Source organism: Ciconia boyciana, chromosome 1 (assembly GCF_034638445.1).
Source record: "Ciconia boyciana chromosome 1, ASM3463844v1, whole genome shotgun sequence".
NCBI lineage: Eukaryota > Metazoa > Chordata > Aves > Ciconiiformes > Ciconiidae > Ciconia > Ciconia boyciana.
This window is the reverse complement of record NC_132934.1, coordinates 137,417,875-137,436,713: the sequence shown is the minus strand read 5'-3', so window position 1 is coordinate 137,436,713 and position 18,839 is coordinate 137,417,875. Positions and strand designations below refer to the sequence as shown.

Sequence of the window (18,839 nt, the reverse complement as noted above, 5' to 3'; positions counted from 1 at the left end):
GGGGCCTCAGCCATGCACCAGGAGTGATTTCAGACTCAACAGGTCCATTAGTCTCCCTGTTGGCTAGCCTGATACAGAACAGTTTTGATTAACAAGGGATAATTACATCCTTTTCACCCAAGAATAAGAGATGAGATGGATTTGACACAAAGATGTGAAAACAAGTTTATCTGATGAAGCTGCCAAAATATACATCTTGCAAATGCAACTTGGTGAGTGCTGCATGGCTTCGTACTACTCGTTAGCCTTTCTGGCTGGTTCAGAGGTGGCCGTGTAGTTGTGCTGGTCCTGTACCCTTTCTAGAAGCCAGTCTGCACAACAACTAAACCATGGGGGAAAAGCACACATTCCGCAGCAAAACCAGGCAGGGGCTGCCGTGCTGCAGTAAGACCACTGGCAGGAAGGTGAGCTGGGATCTGGTTGACGTCAGCCACCTTAAATGAAAATGGTCAGGCATGGTCTGACTAAATAAAGAAAGCTAAGTGCCTCGAAAGCTTGCTGGATTACAGCCAGTAGTTTTGATCACGGGGAGTATATATAATATGGGGAAAAGAAATCCTCACCCACTTGCCTTTTTTATGCAGGTTGCCTTATTTCATCCATTGACAGGCTTCATTCTTTTCTTTAAATGTCAGGCGAAGAAAGGGCATGTGCTATAGTGCAGGTATGCACGGCCCTTAAAAGTGGACAGTAAAGTGTAGTACTACATGTCTGTGAGGTGTTGTGGCCTCTTATCACTGAGCTGCTGATATGAGAGCAAGCCTGTATGTACTGAACATAAGGGAAGCTGAAACCCAAATGAACTGTGCACTCCATGTTCAATGGGAGACCTTACGGCACAGGTACAGTCCTCCTCCACCCTTTCACCTGGAGAAGAAGGAAAGTCATGGCCTGGTATCTTCCCAGCTCTTTGGGTCCAAGCCCTGTTTGAGGCCTGACAAGGCAGAATCTGCTCCTCTCATTATGTAGCACCAAAAGCTAATCAATAACTGAACTACCTCTAGATGTCACTGAGCTAGGAACGGCACTGAAACACTGTGCTGTCCTGTCAGCCATTTCGGCTGATGTGCCCATCTTATACGTGTATTTGTGTTGCCCCACTCTGGCCTGTCTGTCTGAGTCCCCCAGCTCGACCTCAGCAGACAAAGCACACGTGTTTTCGGGGGTGATGGACGTTTTATCTCATGTAGGCATGAAGATTATCTCCCCAAGAATGTCCACAGAGTAGTCAGAAGATGCGATTGATGTATGCATATTGGTGCTAGCTTTAATTGACCCATTTTTATCCCAAAGTTGGGATGGTTCAGTGGCATGAGCTTAGTTGGGAGAGCCTCAACTGCAAGACTGTTGCACCTTGCAGATCTCTGGTTTGTGCACTCTTATTGTACCTCCCTACCTGTCCAGACCAGGGTCTTGTTGATTCATAGCGTACTTCCCTTACCACTTTCAAGCCCAAGTTCTCCTGCAGTGGAAATGAAGGTGTGCATAAGGATGGGGAGCAGTTGGGATGCTGCCAGTGTGTGCAACCAAGTTTGAGCCCTGAAGCAGTGCAGGGTCCCTCAGTTTATGCAAACCCTGCGCTGTGAAGTCTCCTGGGGACTCCTGAGTCACCTTGAACATCTGGCCCATGCTGGCCCTCATACTGCCCCAACGTTACTGTCAGTAGTGCCTGAGCCTGTTAGGTGACATCCCTCTCACCTCTGCCATCCTGGGTGTTGCTGCACTCCAGCTGTGTACCTGTCCTGGTCTTCTGTGCAGGGGGTCCTCTGGCAAATACATTTTGTCTTACAGTTTGGAAACAGTATTTATGTCTTCAAAAATTAAGATGCACATGTGTTTCCCCTTTTCTTTAATATTGCCTCCTCCATTTTTCCTTTTACTATTTTGCCAATAAAACAGGAAAGGTGAAGTAGAAACCAGACAAAGGAAAAGTAAGAGCTTTTAAATAAAGACTGAACTTCTTCCCCATTCTTGGCAGAAATACATCTTTACAAACATTTCATCAATCTCTCTTCTTGATGGTGAACCTTTTTCTTTCTATTGTTGCATGAAAGATATCTGCCAAGATGGATTACAAGAGTGCTGTTTCTTAATTGTTTTTATTTGCGCTATTTAGAGTGTGTTTTGTTCTCATGCTTTCAAGTAACCTTCCTTTATGATTGCAGGTGAAAGTAGATGTAATCTAGATTTATAGTACTCTGTAGTTCACTTAGTACTTTTTGAAAGCTTTTGTGGATCACTTTTGCTTAAGTGCATTCAGTTTTGTTTAATGCTTAAACTCATTAAAATTTCATTTTGAGTATGACCAAACCAAAGCATTAGGCTATCTTTTTCTTTCCATCAATCTACAGATCTCTGCTAGGTTGTATCACCACTGCTCATAAGGAGGTCACTGAACAGCTAAAGCAGTTGAAGCCGTTCAAAGTTTTGATTTCTGGAAGTATGGCATTTGATTATAATTTCTGACCATTTTATTCTGTAAATGGACTATCATTCTGATTGTTGCCTTATTAAGTTTTAAGCATTACTCAAATCAAATAACTTGCCTGTTTTGATATCTGTTCAGATTTTATGTGTAGAGATCATTTGATAGGTTGCTTTCATGATGAATCTCTTAAGCTCCTTGGATGTAGTCCAGGCCCAACTGAGATCTATGGCAGTTTTGCTGTGCATAAGTTCTGCAATGGGAAAAGGAAAAGATCTTTTTCTGTTTTGAAAGAGCTGCTTCTTGTTATAACACAGTTATATGTCTGAGACACAACGTTTGCAGAAAAACTACGATAAATAACACTTATTTATGGATCATAATGATTGTGGCAACAATCTTGTTGAGAGTCTCACAGTATTTTTCATGCTGCTTTGCCTTCTGGAGTCATGTAACAGCAGCAACTACCGTATCTAGACTTGTGGTTGTAAAGAAGGATATAAAAAAGAAACAGGTTTGTCACAAAGACTTCAAAATCTAAAGTGAAAGAGACTACCACAGTGTAGTTTTAGAAATCATTTGGAAGTCAGACATGAGCATTTTGAACAAGATGGTTTTTGACTGCTTGAAGTTGTGAAGTTGGTGTAGAAATGATGGCTTTTTTTTCTTTGAATGTGTACATTTTTTACAGTCATCCTGAGGACCTTTTCCACTGCGTAACTTCCACATCGGCTTTTTGGTGTGGTCAGTTCCATACATAGCTTGAATCCTACACAGGAGAGGATCATGGTGTGGTTAATGACAAACTTGCCATCACTGCTTTGCCTCCTGGAAGTGCTTGCTGGTCCATTGCCACTGTCCAACCACTCTTCGCTGTTTGAAGCAGCCTCCTCTCATGTCAGACCTGCACCACGCAGCCTTTCTTCTTCCATCTGTGTGTGGTGCAAATCCCAGTGAGCACTGCTGCTCTGATCTTTCTGCCTGGAGGCCTCCTCTCAGCCTATATGGGTTTTTCTGGAGTGTAGTTGTATGAAATACATGATCCTTTCAGCAGTGAAGACTGAGAAAATTCAGCGTGAACTGCCATGTTAATTGTTTCAGCAAAGTGGGAAAGAGCCCCTCCACCCTTCACCCTGTCCACCATTTTGTCCTTGTAGTTCTCTCCCCCTGCCCCCCCACAGTTGCCATTAGGTCTCTTTTCCCTCTTCATTAGCCCTTTCTCCCATCTCAGGTGCATTATCATTCATACAGTCCTTCATTTGTTCATTTTAGCCTGGATTTGTATGGGGTGAAGGGTTCTTTCATTCCCAAAGGTCCTCAGCCTTGCAGAGTTGTAGGGCTGAAAGTACAGCATGGCTGACTTTTTTTGTACTTTTCTGCACAGCAGTCACCTGTGTATGAGAGGTAATCATGAATTTTAAAGGAGCAATCCATGAGTGTAAAGGGCTGAACTTTGGAAAGGCAGAATCCCAGAAGGGCAGTGGAGGGGATTTTATGGAGGACCTCCACATTTAATAAACGCAGAGCTAGATGGCCCAGGCCCATCTAGTCATGAGATGAGCTGCAATGTCTGCACATTCCACAAAGTCTGAAGCTGACCTGTGGTTTCACTCATGGTTTTTGGGACAATCACAGTAAACTAGGCTGTCGTTTGCTGTAGATGGAATGGACTAGATTTTCTCAATGCCTGCATTAAAGTAAGGTTTGGCTATTCCCCACCTTACAAGTACATTATACATGTGTGGGACTAATGATCAGACTGTGATTACCATCTAAAAATAGTAAAATACAAACAATGCAAATAGTAAAATATAATTGCCTATGATAGATCACCAACTTTTGGTCAGAACCCAAATCTGACCACTATTTCAGCAATTAAATTCGTGCCAAGAGTTTAACAAAGAAATACTCCTGATGATGATCTGTCAGTGCCCTGTGGTTATAACAAATTACTGCATGGTAAAACTTCTCCACGTTATTGCTTCCATGTCCCTACCTGCTCTTCTACAATGCTCTTGTGAGCCAGTGTAGTTGTTTCAGCCTTGCTCACAGCTATGAATGGCAGTATTTAGTTTGCCTTTGGGCATTATGTACTGTTCCACTTAATAAATTTAATTCTTCCTCTTATTCGTGTTTTATTTGCTTGCTAAATTTTGCCTCATATAATTGCCTTTAGGGATGGACCAAAAAGTCAACACATTTTTGCGGTCATGCAGTTTTTCCTTATTTCCTAACAAACATAATATTTCATATTAAACTAATGACTAATTTTAAGTAACAAACTTAAAATTGATTGCATATATACAACTTGTGGCTATGTAAAACTTCGGTATTTCTGTCAGATTTTGACACTCATTGTCATTAAGCAGATTTTCTTCTCACCTTGTGACTGTCCCATACTGCTGCCTTGTTTCATTTCTTTATGGTAGCTCAGTACTACACTATCCTCTTCAGAATGCTAAATCCTTCTGTTTCTTGAGCATGAGTAAAGGTTCTGTTGTTGCAGCACCTCCACTGGCAAGAGCACTCAAAGGGGCTTTTGCAGCAAATAAGCACCATTTCTCTTGGAATCTCCCCCAAATTACAGTTTACCTGCAAAAGCGGACAAAGTACTAGACATTCTTATTTTCACAGAAAAATAGTTTCCCTCAAAATGAAGGATATCGTTTCTAAGAGCTATCCGAAAATGACCTGCTACAATGCCGCTAACAAAAATAGGATCTAATTTTGAAAGTCCAGAAAATGAGAAAAATAACATTTTCCAGAAAGCCTCCTCTTGTTATAGCAATCTCTCATGTTTTGACCCTGCTGATAGGATGCCCAGTGATTGCAGTCCCTAGTAAGTAGTGTTCAAAGGAAGGTCTCAGTCTTCACTGTCGTTTCCTCCAAGCAAATCTCTATGCAATGCTTCATTTCTCTTGTTAGCAGTTTCTCCAGGTAGTGTTGAAATGATCAGCTGAATTTTTACTGAATTCTGCGTAAACAAGTAAAAATTACTTAAATTCCTGATAAATTTGAGCTTTTAACAGGAAACAGTGCTTAGGTCACACAGTGTGAAGTTTGTGTGTTTTTGAAATATTTTGACTCCTTGATAAAGTGTGTCCCCTCATTTTGCAAAAGTCACTCTAATTAAGCTGTTTTTATCTGTGACAACGCAAATACTTTACTTGCAGTGATAAATGTTCTGCATTAGTGTAAACACCTCCTGCTTAAGGTCATTAACTGAAGATAATGGCTTCCATTCGGCTAAAAGACAGAGTATCAGAAACATGAATGTGGCACTCTGAGAATCATTAACTGATAGCATTCTTCACCTACAAACCTGAAAACATTAAAATAGAATAGAGCAGCACATCATCTTGCTGATGCTTTGCTAGACAAGCAAGTTTCGACAATCAAACCTAACTGTTTTCCTAGGTATTTGCCACACTCTTTTGAAACAGTTCCTTTCTCAAAGAGAAAATGTCAAGTGACAAGTTGATGCAGAGGTAGAAACAATGAGATTGTGCAATTAAATGCAAAAGCTGTGCTATTACTCAAACCTTTAACCAGCAGAGAACGTTCCCCCAAATACCTGGCGCAGCTGTTCTAGTTTTCCTTACACCCCTGGTTTATAGTTTGAAGCTTTTTAGAAAGCAATCTGCTTCCAGGCTCACCCAGAGTGTCTGGCAAGGGGCCGGAGTCCTGACCACGTTGCCACAGCAGAAGTGGGAAGGGAGGGAAGCCCCATGTTTTATGGCAGACCATGGTGTGCTCCCCTGGCTGTGCCATATGTCCATTAAACCCCACGTCCCGGAGGGGTTCTTGGGAACTCGCATATGTTCAAATCTTTCAGTTGTGTTGGACTCCCCTATCACATTTTTGCAATAACATAATTTAAGTGTTTATGCCCCCCGCAAGTGACTTTTGAGGTTGTAGAGAGGAAAAGAGAGAGGTGGTAGAGAGGTTGTAGAGAGCGAGAGAGCCACATAGTGGTTTGCCAGATTTGCTGTATGGGAATAACCTTGCCAGAATCTGGAAGAAAATTTGGCAGTCTGCCTGTAAAGAGAGGCCAGACTGGTGACTCATCTGCAATAAGAGCAAACAACTGTAAAAAGCCTCTTCCAGCAAGAAGAGTAGGTGAAAGCCACTCTTTTCCCCTTGCCCTTACAAGGGAGAGCCAGTAGCCTGCTCCTATAGCTGTGCTGCCCCGTGGCAGCGGGAATCAACAGGTTGCAGTCCATTACTTTGTTGCCATATAGACTGTCCCCCTTAGACACTGCAGAAAGGGACTACGTGGAGAGGAGGGAAATTAGAAAAGGCATGTGTAGAATTATTATATTAATCATGGTATTATTGTATACTGCATCTTTCTAGGAATTCATCTCTAGAGTACAATAGGTAAGCATGCTGCTTCAGCGTTTCCATGTTGTCCCTTCTTGCTGGAGAACTGTTTTGGGTCCCCCGCCCTGAGACATTAACTTTTTTTAAACTTTTTTTCTTTCTTTCTTTTTGGTGTTTTTTTCAAATCTTCTGGGGGACCTTCTGCATTTTTCAGCACTGACTTTGGAGCTGAGCTTGGTTTGATCATGGGGTTGAATTTTCTGTCATTTACTGTTACTGATTAAAAAGATGTATGGTCATAGCTGCTAGAGAAGAGGTAAGAAAGAACGAACTGTAAAAGTGAAGAAGCATTCATTTTTATTTCTTGGTTCTATTTTGTGCTCCAGGAATTATCGGATGGCTCTGATATTTCCTGGGAGAATGTGGCATCTTTCATTCCTTGTTCACTGGTTGATACTGAGCCTATGGTAATAGTTACCACGTTTTCAATGTGATAATAAATCAGTGGCATACAGAAATGAGCTAGAGACTTCTTCCTGCTAATTACTAGAAACAAGGCTTCTGCATCACAAGAAAATAACTTTTTAAGCAGTTTCAGCAGAGATCAGAGATGACAAGAGCACGTGGCTTTGGACTACTCCATCACTCCAGCAGATTGTTAGTTGTGTCAAAATTTGAGTGATGGTGACAAGACTTCCTGTGTTTACAAGGACTGCTGTCATGCCACTTTGATAATAGGAAATTATTCCAGGATCATAATCACTGATGCCTGCACTAATTTCTCACAGGCAGAGCAACATGGGTTAGTCTTTTCAGTATCCAAAACTAGTAAGGCCACTTCTCAGGAGTTGGAATAAGATTCTGAAAATCTTAATTCACATTTTACTGAAACAAACGTACCACAACCTGGCCCAAAGGAGCCCAGTGATTTTCAGCCAAAGCCAGAATTACTTCTATTGCCCATTATCGTGGTTATGGAGTTAGGCAATGCCAGAAGCACTGTGATTGTAACTGACCTGAGAATAAAACTACCTTGCTTCTGCTGCTGAAAATGGAAATCCCGTTGACTGTGAATATTTAATTTGTTACTAAAAATGGGTTGTTAGTCAAGCTCCTCAAATGGAGAGAGAATTTTTTTCCAAGGGCTGAACACCTGATCACAGGTGAATCCATTGAATAATGTCGTCGGTAAAAGTCAATTAGGTCTCAGAAGAAAATGAGGAATGTTTCTAGACTTCTAATCCATGAAGTCCCACAAAGTGTCTGATCTATTGAAGGCAAGCCTTGCACAAGGTTTGTGTAGGGGATACGCTCAGGGGAAGCCTGCTGGCCTGCAGATGCCTTTTGGTGGTTCTAACCTGTGTTTTGAAGTGGACTAATATAGTGAGATGCCACTGCACTGGGAGAGCTCTCAGCCGCTTTTTTGGCAAAGGTTGTGTGTATATCTGTATCTAGTGGATCATAGATTATGCAAAAATTTTCCATTCAGTGTTTGAAGGAAGGGTCACTGGCTGGTCACTGGTCAGTGTCCGTTCATGCAAACAAGTTTGGTTGACAGCAGTCATTGTGGAAGCACTACAAGGAATTTGTATGTACACCAAAGGCCCTGCTCATCACTCCAGTATGACAGTGGGATAACTTCCAGTATGTGCAGTATGCATCGGTGATTCCTTACATGTATGCACGTATGTATTATCTCAGGAAGCATTATGGTCTGACTGTATTTCCATTCTTCAGTGAATGGTATGCAAAGTGTTGCTGTATACATGGAGTTCCCAGTGTGTGAGAAACGGGGAATAACTGAAAAAGGAAAGATAGGTTTTAACTTGAAATTATATGATATATCTTGTCATCGTTTTTCCTTCCAGTCTCCTAAATCAGCTTTTATTAGTGCTGCAAAAAAGGCAAGATTGAAGTCCAATCCTGTCAAAGTGCGCTTCTCAGAAGAAGTAATTATCAATGGCCAGGTGTCGGTGAGTATTCAACTATTTAACCTCAGGGAGGACTGAGCATTTCATCCAAAGGTACGCCTCAAGGCTGAAAAGTGAGGGAGTTATATGGTAGGAACAGCAGTGGCAGGCTTGCAAAGGGAAGGGTTTTTCTGTTTCTGAAGTTTTCAAAAGATCTGTTTTTAAAGTCCATTGGGCCCATAATATTGTGAAAAATTTGTCCCTTCTTAAAATTAAAATGCTAGTGAATGCATTTTGTGCTGATAACACATATATGTCTGTCTTTATAGTCTTGATAATGCTTGCTTGTTTTTTTTTCAGGGCAAAACTCATTTCCTAGTAGTAGGAAAACTCATAAGCTCAAGAGAAGTAGCATGTCAGGAAAACAGATTAACATTACCTTACAGACCTCTTTAAAATTTGTTTTATCTACTTGAACTTTTTGTTTCCGGCCCTCAGGCAAAGTCAGCCTCCCTTTGAGAGGCACTGGACTTCTCCTTAAACATGAATTCCCGGCTCATTTTCATAATTTGCCAGAACATCGTTCCACACTGATGTCTTTATCCAACTCTCTTCCAAACATAAACTGATGCTGCGTTTTGTCAAAAGCAATTTCTGCTTTTTAAAAACAAAAAAAGCTTTGTTTCCCTTCCTTTTCCCTGTTTATTTTACTATCCTTGTTATGAATCATCACAATTAAGTAGCAATATGATGTTATGCTTCTTAAATGATGACAGATATTAGCATTTAATATCTAGCTATAAAGAGAATGTAAAACATCTTGATTGTAATTCTTACTAATGAATCTGCAGTTCCCATTTTGTAGATTGAAGACACTAAATAGCTCGCTATATTCAAGAAAACAGTAATCTATTTTTCTGTTTTATTCAAAATGTTTCAACTTTAGAGGTAGCATTTATTGTCAGAGAGGTAGAATTTAGGGAAAGAAAATACTCCAAGCCAGACATAAACTGTATGTGAACAGTTATATTTTTCCAGGAAAGAGACCTTCAGAGTGCAGCTGTAATGAGCATGGCTAGACACTTGCAGGGCATTGCTAATTCTGTTTTCAGTTTGAGCCAACACACTCCTTTTCAGTTGTTACCTTTCCATCTGAATGATGTCCTTTATGGAACAACATTTATATTTCCCTTGTTACATGTTGTAATCTGATTCATTAATTTGCTTGGCAGGAAACAGTTAAGGACAATTCACTTCTTTTCATGCCAAATGTTCTGAAGGTGTATCTTGAAAATGGACAAACCAAATCTTTCCGGTTTGACTGCAGCACTTCAATAAAGGTAGGCTAGATATATCTTCATATGCAATGCCAAGAATGCCAGTTAACTCTTTTTAAGACCTTCACTAATTATAATTTACTTGGAATGCTTTACGAACAAAATTACTAGGGTGTTCAGTTGGGGCTGGACTCATAGTTCAGAAATGATGAGGGTTTGGTCCATTTTTCTGCTGCTAAAAACATATTGTCAATGAAGAAAAAAGTAAAAGTGATCATTTTAATGTGCCTGGAGTGCAATTAAAATTGTATGGTCCTATCATTTTGATATGCTGCCAAATACTAGCATGATTTGTCAGCAAAAGTCAGGAGCTAAGAAGATTAAGATGTTGGTTTCTAATTGAGTATCATCTAGCTTGTCGTCCAGTGAACTTGGGATGGGATATTGTAGGATTATGCTGGTGATAAATTGCTCGCCTCAGTGTAATGCCCTCTATGCTTTCCATAACACATTTCACGTAGAGAAATAAAGAGGTGAAGGCCTGGCACACAACTGAGGCTGCTAGGGAGTGTCTGTGACACTGTTCCATGGAGGTTCCAAAACCAGAGGTGGCATCGGGGTCTGTGAGTGCCGTGGAGTAGCGTAGTAAGCAGCACGACTAGCATTGTTGGACACGCTGCTAGTCTCTCAAGCATTTTTGTTTGGGTGAGCTAGTTTTAACACAGATTGGTTACCAAATCTAGTTCACCGCATGGTAGCGTGCATGCTTGCGACACTGAGACAAGAGAGATGCATGGGAGGGAAGGATCAGTGAAGGCTGGGGATGCAATTTTCAACTGCACTGCCAGCTTTTGCTGGCTTTAAGGGATTGTAAAGCCTGTTTGAAGAAAGGCTGCTTTTCTGCTCACTGTGATTCAGCAGTATGCTCAATCAGTTAGAACAGCAAGGAGAGTGATTTACCAAGGTAAACAAGGGGAAATTTACTCCGGTCTGAAGGCAAAACAAATATTGAAGTTACACTTAAAAATGGGCTGCAATATCTGTTTATAGTTCATATGTATATACCTTAGGCATAAATTGAGTGCAGGTAATGGATCCAAGCCTCCACTCTACAGCCATGGGATACTGAATTCCTTCAGTCCATTTGAGAATTTGGTTGGGTGAAGAATTAGGAGGCATGTTTCATGTAGATAGTGAGGTCTCCGTACCCTTCTAAGGCCCACGAGCCCACTTGCCAGTATTTTCTTTTATGAGCATAAAAACAACCAACCTGTTCCAGGATATTTTGCCTCTGAAGACCAGTCTTTGGCCATCACATTACATTAGTTTTCAGTAGTTCTGTCATGGGTGTATCATGTAGCATAAGGCCATATATCTAATCTGAAGTCATTTGCAAGGACACCCACGTGGGCTCAGCGACCTAGCTGTATTGATGCTGTAAGCCTGCTTTGACCTTAGTCATTCTCACTTTTTGTAGGAATAATTTCCTTTGCATCTAATTCAGGCAATTATATATTCCATAGCCTGCACAGCTATATATTACATATTCTTGCATGTATGTGTGTGTGTATTCCTCATTGTGGATGGGTGGGTGTGGATTGCTCCAGCTTTTGCTAAACTGAGGTGAAGCAGACATGCCCCAGTTGAGTCATGGCAAATGCAGGTTTTTTCCGCCCCTAGCAGTCCAGTAACTCACCACTTAACAACGAGGGCACAACCGGTGCCTTACCTGCAGTCCTCGCTTTCCTTATTGCTGGAGGCAGCACCTGTGCTGACTCGAAGTTACTGGGTGAGAGGATAGGCTAGCAAAAAATTTGGTTCAGTAATTCAGTGCCTATGTGCCTTAGCATCATATTTTAAAAGGTCCAAGGTAGCTAGTGGAAAACAGTGCCATTATTACCCACTCTTAAAAACTTACATTTAATATTAAGCCTCTTCATGTTACTGTTATGCCCCTTGCCCTCGACCATAGTTTAGGAGTATAAATAAAAGTACATTTAATGTGTAAGTAATAAATTCCCCACTATTGCACATAGAATTGTGTAATATTAACCTGCATTCTTTAGAGTGGTTGCTTGCAGTCCATTAATACTGTCTTATATTCTGTACATTGTACAGAGTTGTCCCCATCCTACTACATACATTTGTCATCCTTCCACCAATTTGGTGTTGATTTTCCATAAACAGACTGTAATTGATCAATTAATTTTCCTAAATTATGTTAAAACACTTTGATTACAATTCGTCATGATCTCCTTAGTAAGTCCTATCCATCTGGATACTTGTGTATATCTAAAAAATCTTTTGGATGGATAGAAATGTTTTAATCTTTTCACCAACATAATGTGAAACTGTTTTTAAATGATGGGTTATTATATATTTCTTTTTCCTATGACATTCACTAAAGCAAAAGCTATCTTGCCAGATGATATTAATACTCTGCATATATTTACAAAGCGTTGTATGAAAGTAAAGTAGGAATTGGTTGAACGGTTTTGTGAGGAGGTTTGTTTAGCTGTTATTTTAGAAACAATTGTTCTCTAATTGATTACCCCTAGACATAATCCAATGTGAAAAAACCTAATTACAAGTCTCTAAAAATGGGTTTTATACTATAAATTAACATGATCCCTGAATTTAGAGCTATTGTTCTCCACAGGTATCATCATCATTGACTTTTCTGTCAGCATGTAAAACTCAATAATGTCCATTAAACGCAAGTATCAAGAAGTAGACTTCAAAAAAAACCCCCTCGCCATAGAACAAATAAAGGCCATTCTTTCTTTTTTTTTTTAACATATAACTTTGGTTTGTACTGCTGGATGGCCCTGCCCCAAAAGTAAGTGAAGAGAAGAGCGGCAAGACCATCTCTCCTTTGCTGATGGAGAGGTTTTATTTCCAGGGAGAGAGAGAGATATGATTTAAGGGCCACACAAGTATAATTTGCATGTTAACCTGACAGAAAGTTGTCCATTCACAGCAATCCCATGTATATATTTTTCACGTGCATGTTGAATATCATCTCAGGGATGTTTGAATATAAAGGCATTGATTTTTCACTGGGTGAATGTGTGTGATGTCCTGTATACTTGTGCAGAACAGACACGAAACACGACCGTCCTCCCATGTAACATCTGGGCTTCCACCCTGTGCTGCATACATGCAGGGTGCATGGCAGTGAAGAACTGGGTCCCAACGCTTCATGAATTTAAGCTCATTTTATAAATCCTTTGTTAATTAGGATGTCATCTTAACACTCCAAGAAAAGCTTTCCATCAAGTGTATTGAACACTTTTCCCTGATGCTGGAGCAGAGAGTTGAAGGATCTGGAACGAAACTCCTTTTGCTACATGAACAGGAGACTTTAACTCAGGTTTGTGTAATAATATGTGAAAACAGATATTAATGAGACTGATTAATCAGTAAATTATCCATCTTTTTAATTACTCAAGTGAGTTAACTGCAGGATTTATAGTTCGATACAGTCTATCAAATAGCAGCAGTATTTAGATGTGGTTGTAAGAATCAAGTTCTCACAGAAAACAATTATTTTTCTATTATATAGGCATCATATTTCATTGCTTCATTGGGCCATTAAAAAGTATTAAAAAGTTCATTAAAGATCAGACTGAAAGCTAGAAAATATTTATCAAAGCTTTTTTCATATCATATGTGGCCCAGCTAATAAACATTCTCAACAGCCGGAAAATCGATGGTCACAATTCTGAGAACCACAGTCTGCCCAAATTCCTTTAAAAAGCTTATTTTGATCTTTGGTTCCTATCTGATTATACAGATCTTTATCTGGGTGACAGGAAATAATACTCTTTCTGATGAAGCCAAGTGTGGCTTGTTTACGCAGCGATACATAATGTCACTTCAGCGATGATGAATTGTGACCGGGAAAATGCTGTTGTGACTTTCTTCCTTACATGAGGGAGGTGTGACTAGAGGTAAAGTTGCTTCACAGTTCCCAGCAGGGGACCCTGATTTTAGCTGCTTATCATTTTGCCAAACTGTTTACCCTGAAATTTTCCATGCTATTTCTATGTTTCAGGAGAACATGAGTATTTTTTAAATTTCACCTAAATTTACAAAAACAAGAGAAATGGATTCTTAGATGGGATGGGGAAAAAATACTTAATTTAAATGCCAGAATTCCCTTGATCATGTAACTAGAGTCTGTGTAATGGTATGGAGGAACTTCATTTACCAATTAACGGTCTTTCTAGCATTTTCCAACTTCTAAGCACTTGACTTTGCCATGTTAACATTCTTTTCTTGTGGATATAAGCTACCCAATGAATACACAATATCCAGAAGTAGTCAATACTGGCTCTCCTGGCCTAGCTGTCTCTCTTTGAAGTAATTGGTAAAATTCCCATCAAAATCAGAAGGACCAGAATAAACCAACACAGTGAGCTTTTGAAAATCCCATCCAGAGCTCTGATTTATACATACAGAGTCTATCTAGATACTTAGGAATGAGGCCAAAGACAATGTGAGATAAACACACATTTTGAAAATTGTTAGGGCAAGGCAGAGACTTCATTGGAGATTTTTAAAAGTACAGTTTTATCAATTAAGGATGTTGATTATAAAGTACACTAACTCTCTAACTACATTAGCCTAATTGAATAAACTACATAAATGACATTAATTCTCAGGGTTTCTTCTTTGAAGTTCCTGTAAAATCAGCAATACTTTAATTTGCCATTATAATGTTGCTGCTGACCATGACTTACAATGGTGTTATTGGATTGTTACCCTTTCATCCAATTATTCATTAGCTATGCAGTGGTCCCCCATGAATATACCCAGTTTACAGTTCTACATGCTTAACAAAGTTTCGCTGACCAACAAGCAAAGCGGTCTTTTTCATTTTTTAATGTATTGGGAGAGATTTATCTTGGTCGGAAGTCTGGGGGTAGGTCTCTTAATCCAGAACAACCCAGGAAAATTCAAAAAAGCCAATTTCTCACAAATGGTCTAGTGGATTAAAACAAGCAAGAGAAAGTGAGAATAATAGCTGCTAAGCTGTACTTCACCTGTGTTCTCAGTCAGTCTAAGATATAAAATGTGACCTCTCCCCAAAAACCTTCTAGCCCTTCTCATTTATGAGTATTTTGGTCCTGCTGAAGCACAACTCGGTTTGTATTTTCATTAAGGTCTGTTTTCTCTGTCCTTTCACTCTGGTTCTGAATGAGTGAATTCTGTTGCTTTAAGGATGAGTTGTATTGGGCAGTCAGGCCTATAGAAGTCTAAAAGTCTTTCCACAAGATTATATATATGGTGTTCTTACGTGAAGAACTTAATAAGGAGCCCGTGGCAAAGCTCTTTGTTGGACAGAATTATTCTTCTTGATACCATGTGGTTCTGGAACAGGGTCACGGTGCCCAAGACTACAGACCGCATTGCACAACCAGGGTTGCCAAGCTCTGATATGATTATTGCACTGTCCTAGGTGACCCAGAGGCCAAGCTCGCATAAGATGAGATGTCTTTTCAGGATTAGCTTTGTCCCAAAGGATCCCATTGATCTTTTAAGAAGAGATCCAGTTGCTTTTGAATATCTCTATGTACAGGTAAGTGAAGGCATGGCCATTGTTAGCGTAAAGGAAAATAAAAAGATAGATGCACTCAGTGTATATACAGATTTATATCTTCACATAGAAAAGTGTGGCTGCAGTAAATCCTGGTTTTTATTTCTGCTGCATAAAGCCAAAGCACTTGGGGAATGTGCAAATCTTTATCATCTGCAAAGTCCCCTTCCTTTATAAGTCTCTCCAAATAGTAATGCTTTGATATCTTTCCAAAATATATTTGGCTTTAGAAAAGAGTGAAGCTGAAGTAATTGCTAATACTTATTTCTGGTACTGTAATATCAGACAGAAATGATGTCTGAAAAGGAACTTCCAGTAAAATGGATGAGAAAACTGATGTACAAGCAACATGGTTCTCCTGGGTATCTCACCGGTTAGAATCCTGCTATGCTGAGTCCAGATACACTGATACCCTCCCAACACTCTTTGTGAAAGGGGATTACTGTTCTCCCCTGGAAAGATGGAGAGAGCTTAGATCAAAATGCTTATGCCTTCTGCTCTTTGGCAGAAGTCCTTGTGTTCTTCAGAAGTGCCCATACCCTGGTAAGCATCTGACACCTCTGAGAGCAACAGTCCTACCTTCAGCATGGTCCTGCTTCTGAGTTCGGGGTTACTCTTCATGCAATGATAATTTAAAAACAAACAAACAAACAAACAAACAAACCCCAGAAAACAAAAAAACAAAGGACTATAATTTATTTTTAGTGCAAGATTTTTGAACTTGATGCTCCCTCTACTGGTTCTTTGGCAGAGCTGTAATGATGTGGTTCAAGAAAGATTTGGACCAGAACTGAAATATGACATTGCCCTGCGGTTGGCTGCATTACAAATGTATATTGCAACTGTGACCACCAAGCAAACTCAGAAAATCTCCCTCAAATATATAGAGTAAGTTGAGAATACAGTGTGTTCTTTAAAGGTGAAACATTAGGAGTAACTTGTGGATTCTTTGTTTCTTTAATATGTCTGTATGTATGCACCAATTTTAGCTTCATTCTTTGTCGCTGAAATTGATTCAGGTGTGTTAAGAGCTGTAAGTATGGACTACACCTTTTGGTCATCTGTTTAGGCATGTGAAATAGCCTATAACTGTAAATAAGATTAAGTCACTCATTTTCAATGTTTTAATGGTCAGATCTAAGTTTATGTGGTCTGGATCCTATGGTTTTAGTAGAGATTATTATAGTAAGATTCAGATGATTTCTTGCTACAGAAGATTGTAGGGTCTTAGATTCCACTTGAAAGATTTCTTAGATACAGAAGTATCCTAGTAGGCACCTGTTTTATGTTAGTATTTGTAACTACAAAGAAAAAGGAAATTTCCATAATGCAATTGTGTGTACATCTGCTTGGATTTAAAAAACAAAACAAAACAAAACTTCTGTTGGTTTTGCTTAGTTTGCTTGCAGAATGCAAATAATAACTACTCAATCGTGTAGAGTTTATCCACCTTACTGAGGATCATTTTATATTGTATTATATTAATGAATCAGCAGAAATTACTACAAGTGAAGAGTCAGTCTTCTATCAAAAGGAGTGCTTCAAGCAGAAAAGAAAATTTGGTAAAAGGGGGGGACTGGTTGTTTTTGAGGGAAAAAAAAACAAAAATACAAGTGACAAAGACAGTGGTTGACTGCTTTGCATATTCTAAAAAAACCCTAGAAAATAATATTAAATCTGACATTATGTTGTTAAATCTTCTGTGATTTTAATTCTATAATGGTACTTGCCTATGTGATTAAGTGGTGTTTAACAATACAGCATAGATTTTAAACATAAAGACTTTAAACTTTTCTGAAAGGCATGATGGAAGAGATAGAAGGGATAGAAGAAAGATTATATATCATTGTAAAGCATCTTTTTCATAAGTAATATATGGTTTGAACATAGAAAATAATGTGTTATTGCAAACCTCTGGACTTGATCAACTCTCCTTCTGTTTTCAGGCATTCATTCACTTGGCATCATAGTCACCAGTCTTTAGATAAATAATCATCACAGGAACGTGAAATTAAACATATGCGTTTTATTGCAGAAAAGAATGGGGATTAGAGACTTTTCTTCCATCTGCTGTGCTGCAAAGCATGAAAGAAAAGAACATAAAGAAAGCACTTTCACACCTTGTCAAAGCAAATCAAAACCTAGTTCCTCCGGGTAAAAAGGTATTACATTTGCATCTTAATGGAAAATATGTTTTAAAGAACAGAAAGGGTGGCATGCATGGGAAACATTTAAAATTAATCCTTCGGAGAAACACCTAGCCATTATATTTTCAGAGAATATAGACAATTTAACTTTCGGTGCTCAGTACAACATAGACAAGAACAATTAAAAATAATTAATTATATACCAACTAAACGATCTTCTTATCTTGAGAATGCCAGAAAACTGGTTATTAACGCTTCATGTACGATAAAGATACGTATTTTTTAATTCATTTAGTGCTTCCTATTAATGGCAGACTTGTTATGAAAGTTATTGTTCTCTCTCTGATGCTCAGATCTGAACCACATTAACCTATGGGCCTGACATAAATGCTGTTTTTCAGGATTGTTTTCTGTTATGCTATAGATAGAGACTTTTTGCTGGCCAAGATCGTACTGTATAGATGGTGCTCCTTACAGTAACTGACCCTCCTTGCTATTGTAAAATGCTTTTCTTAGCACTAAGGTTTAACTTCAGCTGGAAAAAACACGTAGAAGGCAATGTGTCTGAGAAATGCCTTTGTTACATGCATACAGCTGAGGCTGGTTTTAGACACCATAATGAGGTTTCTTTATGCAAGTCATCTCGTCTCTCTTTGTAGTCAGTGGAGAGAAATAGGCACTTCTAGGGAGCGATTCATCCCATCCCACATTAGGAACCAAAAATAGGTCAGATGACTTGTGTCCTAGAAATGCCTATTTCTCTCCATGGACTATAAAAAGAACCTAAGAGTGACTAGGTGAGACACAAAAATGAGTTGAATCCTGCTTCATGACACTTTGTTTCTGAACAGAAAAACCCCAAAACACCTGGTGCCTGAGCTAAGGTTCATGGTGATCAGCAGAAATCCTGCTTGGAGGTTTCGGATCACATCATGACTGTGACCGTAGCTCTGTGTTTGACCTGCGATGCTCAGGAAGAAAGGTCACCTTTTTGACTGAAGCACTGCACGTGTCCTGTACTGCTGAAGCTAAAGCTAAATAATGCCAATTGCTTATTGTTTATCCTGGCAGTGTAGATTTGGGTTTATTTTGGAAGCCATTGCTGCTGCAGGCCTTGCAGGTGATGACAGTGGCATACAGTATCGGTTCTTGGTT

The 18,839-nt window shown here is 39.4% G+C and overlaps 1 protein-coding gene across 1 annotated transcript in view; it reads left to right on the top strand.

The window, feature by feature from the left end:
- FRMPD4 (FERM and PDZ domain containing 4) overlaps window positions 1-18,839 on the top strand; it is a 309,861-nt gene that overhangs the window by 279,679 nt on the left and 11,343 nt on the right. Inside the window, exons 6-11 of the mRNA XM_072852936.1 lie at window positions 8,617-8,721; window positions 9,891-9,998; window positions 13,177-13,308; window positions 15,400-15,519; window positions 16,289-16,425; window positions 17,573-17,699. Of these exons, the coding sequence (XP_072709037.1) occupies window positions 8,617-8,721; window positions 9,891-9,998; window positions 13,177-13,308; window positions 15,400-15,519; window positions 16,289-16,425; window positions 17,573-17,699 (729 nt within the window). The remainder of the gene's footprint in view (window positions 1-8,616; window positions 8,722-9,890; window positions 9,999-13,176; window positions 13,309-15,399; window positions 15,520-16,288; window positions 16,426-17,572; window positions 17,700-18,839) is intronic.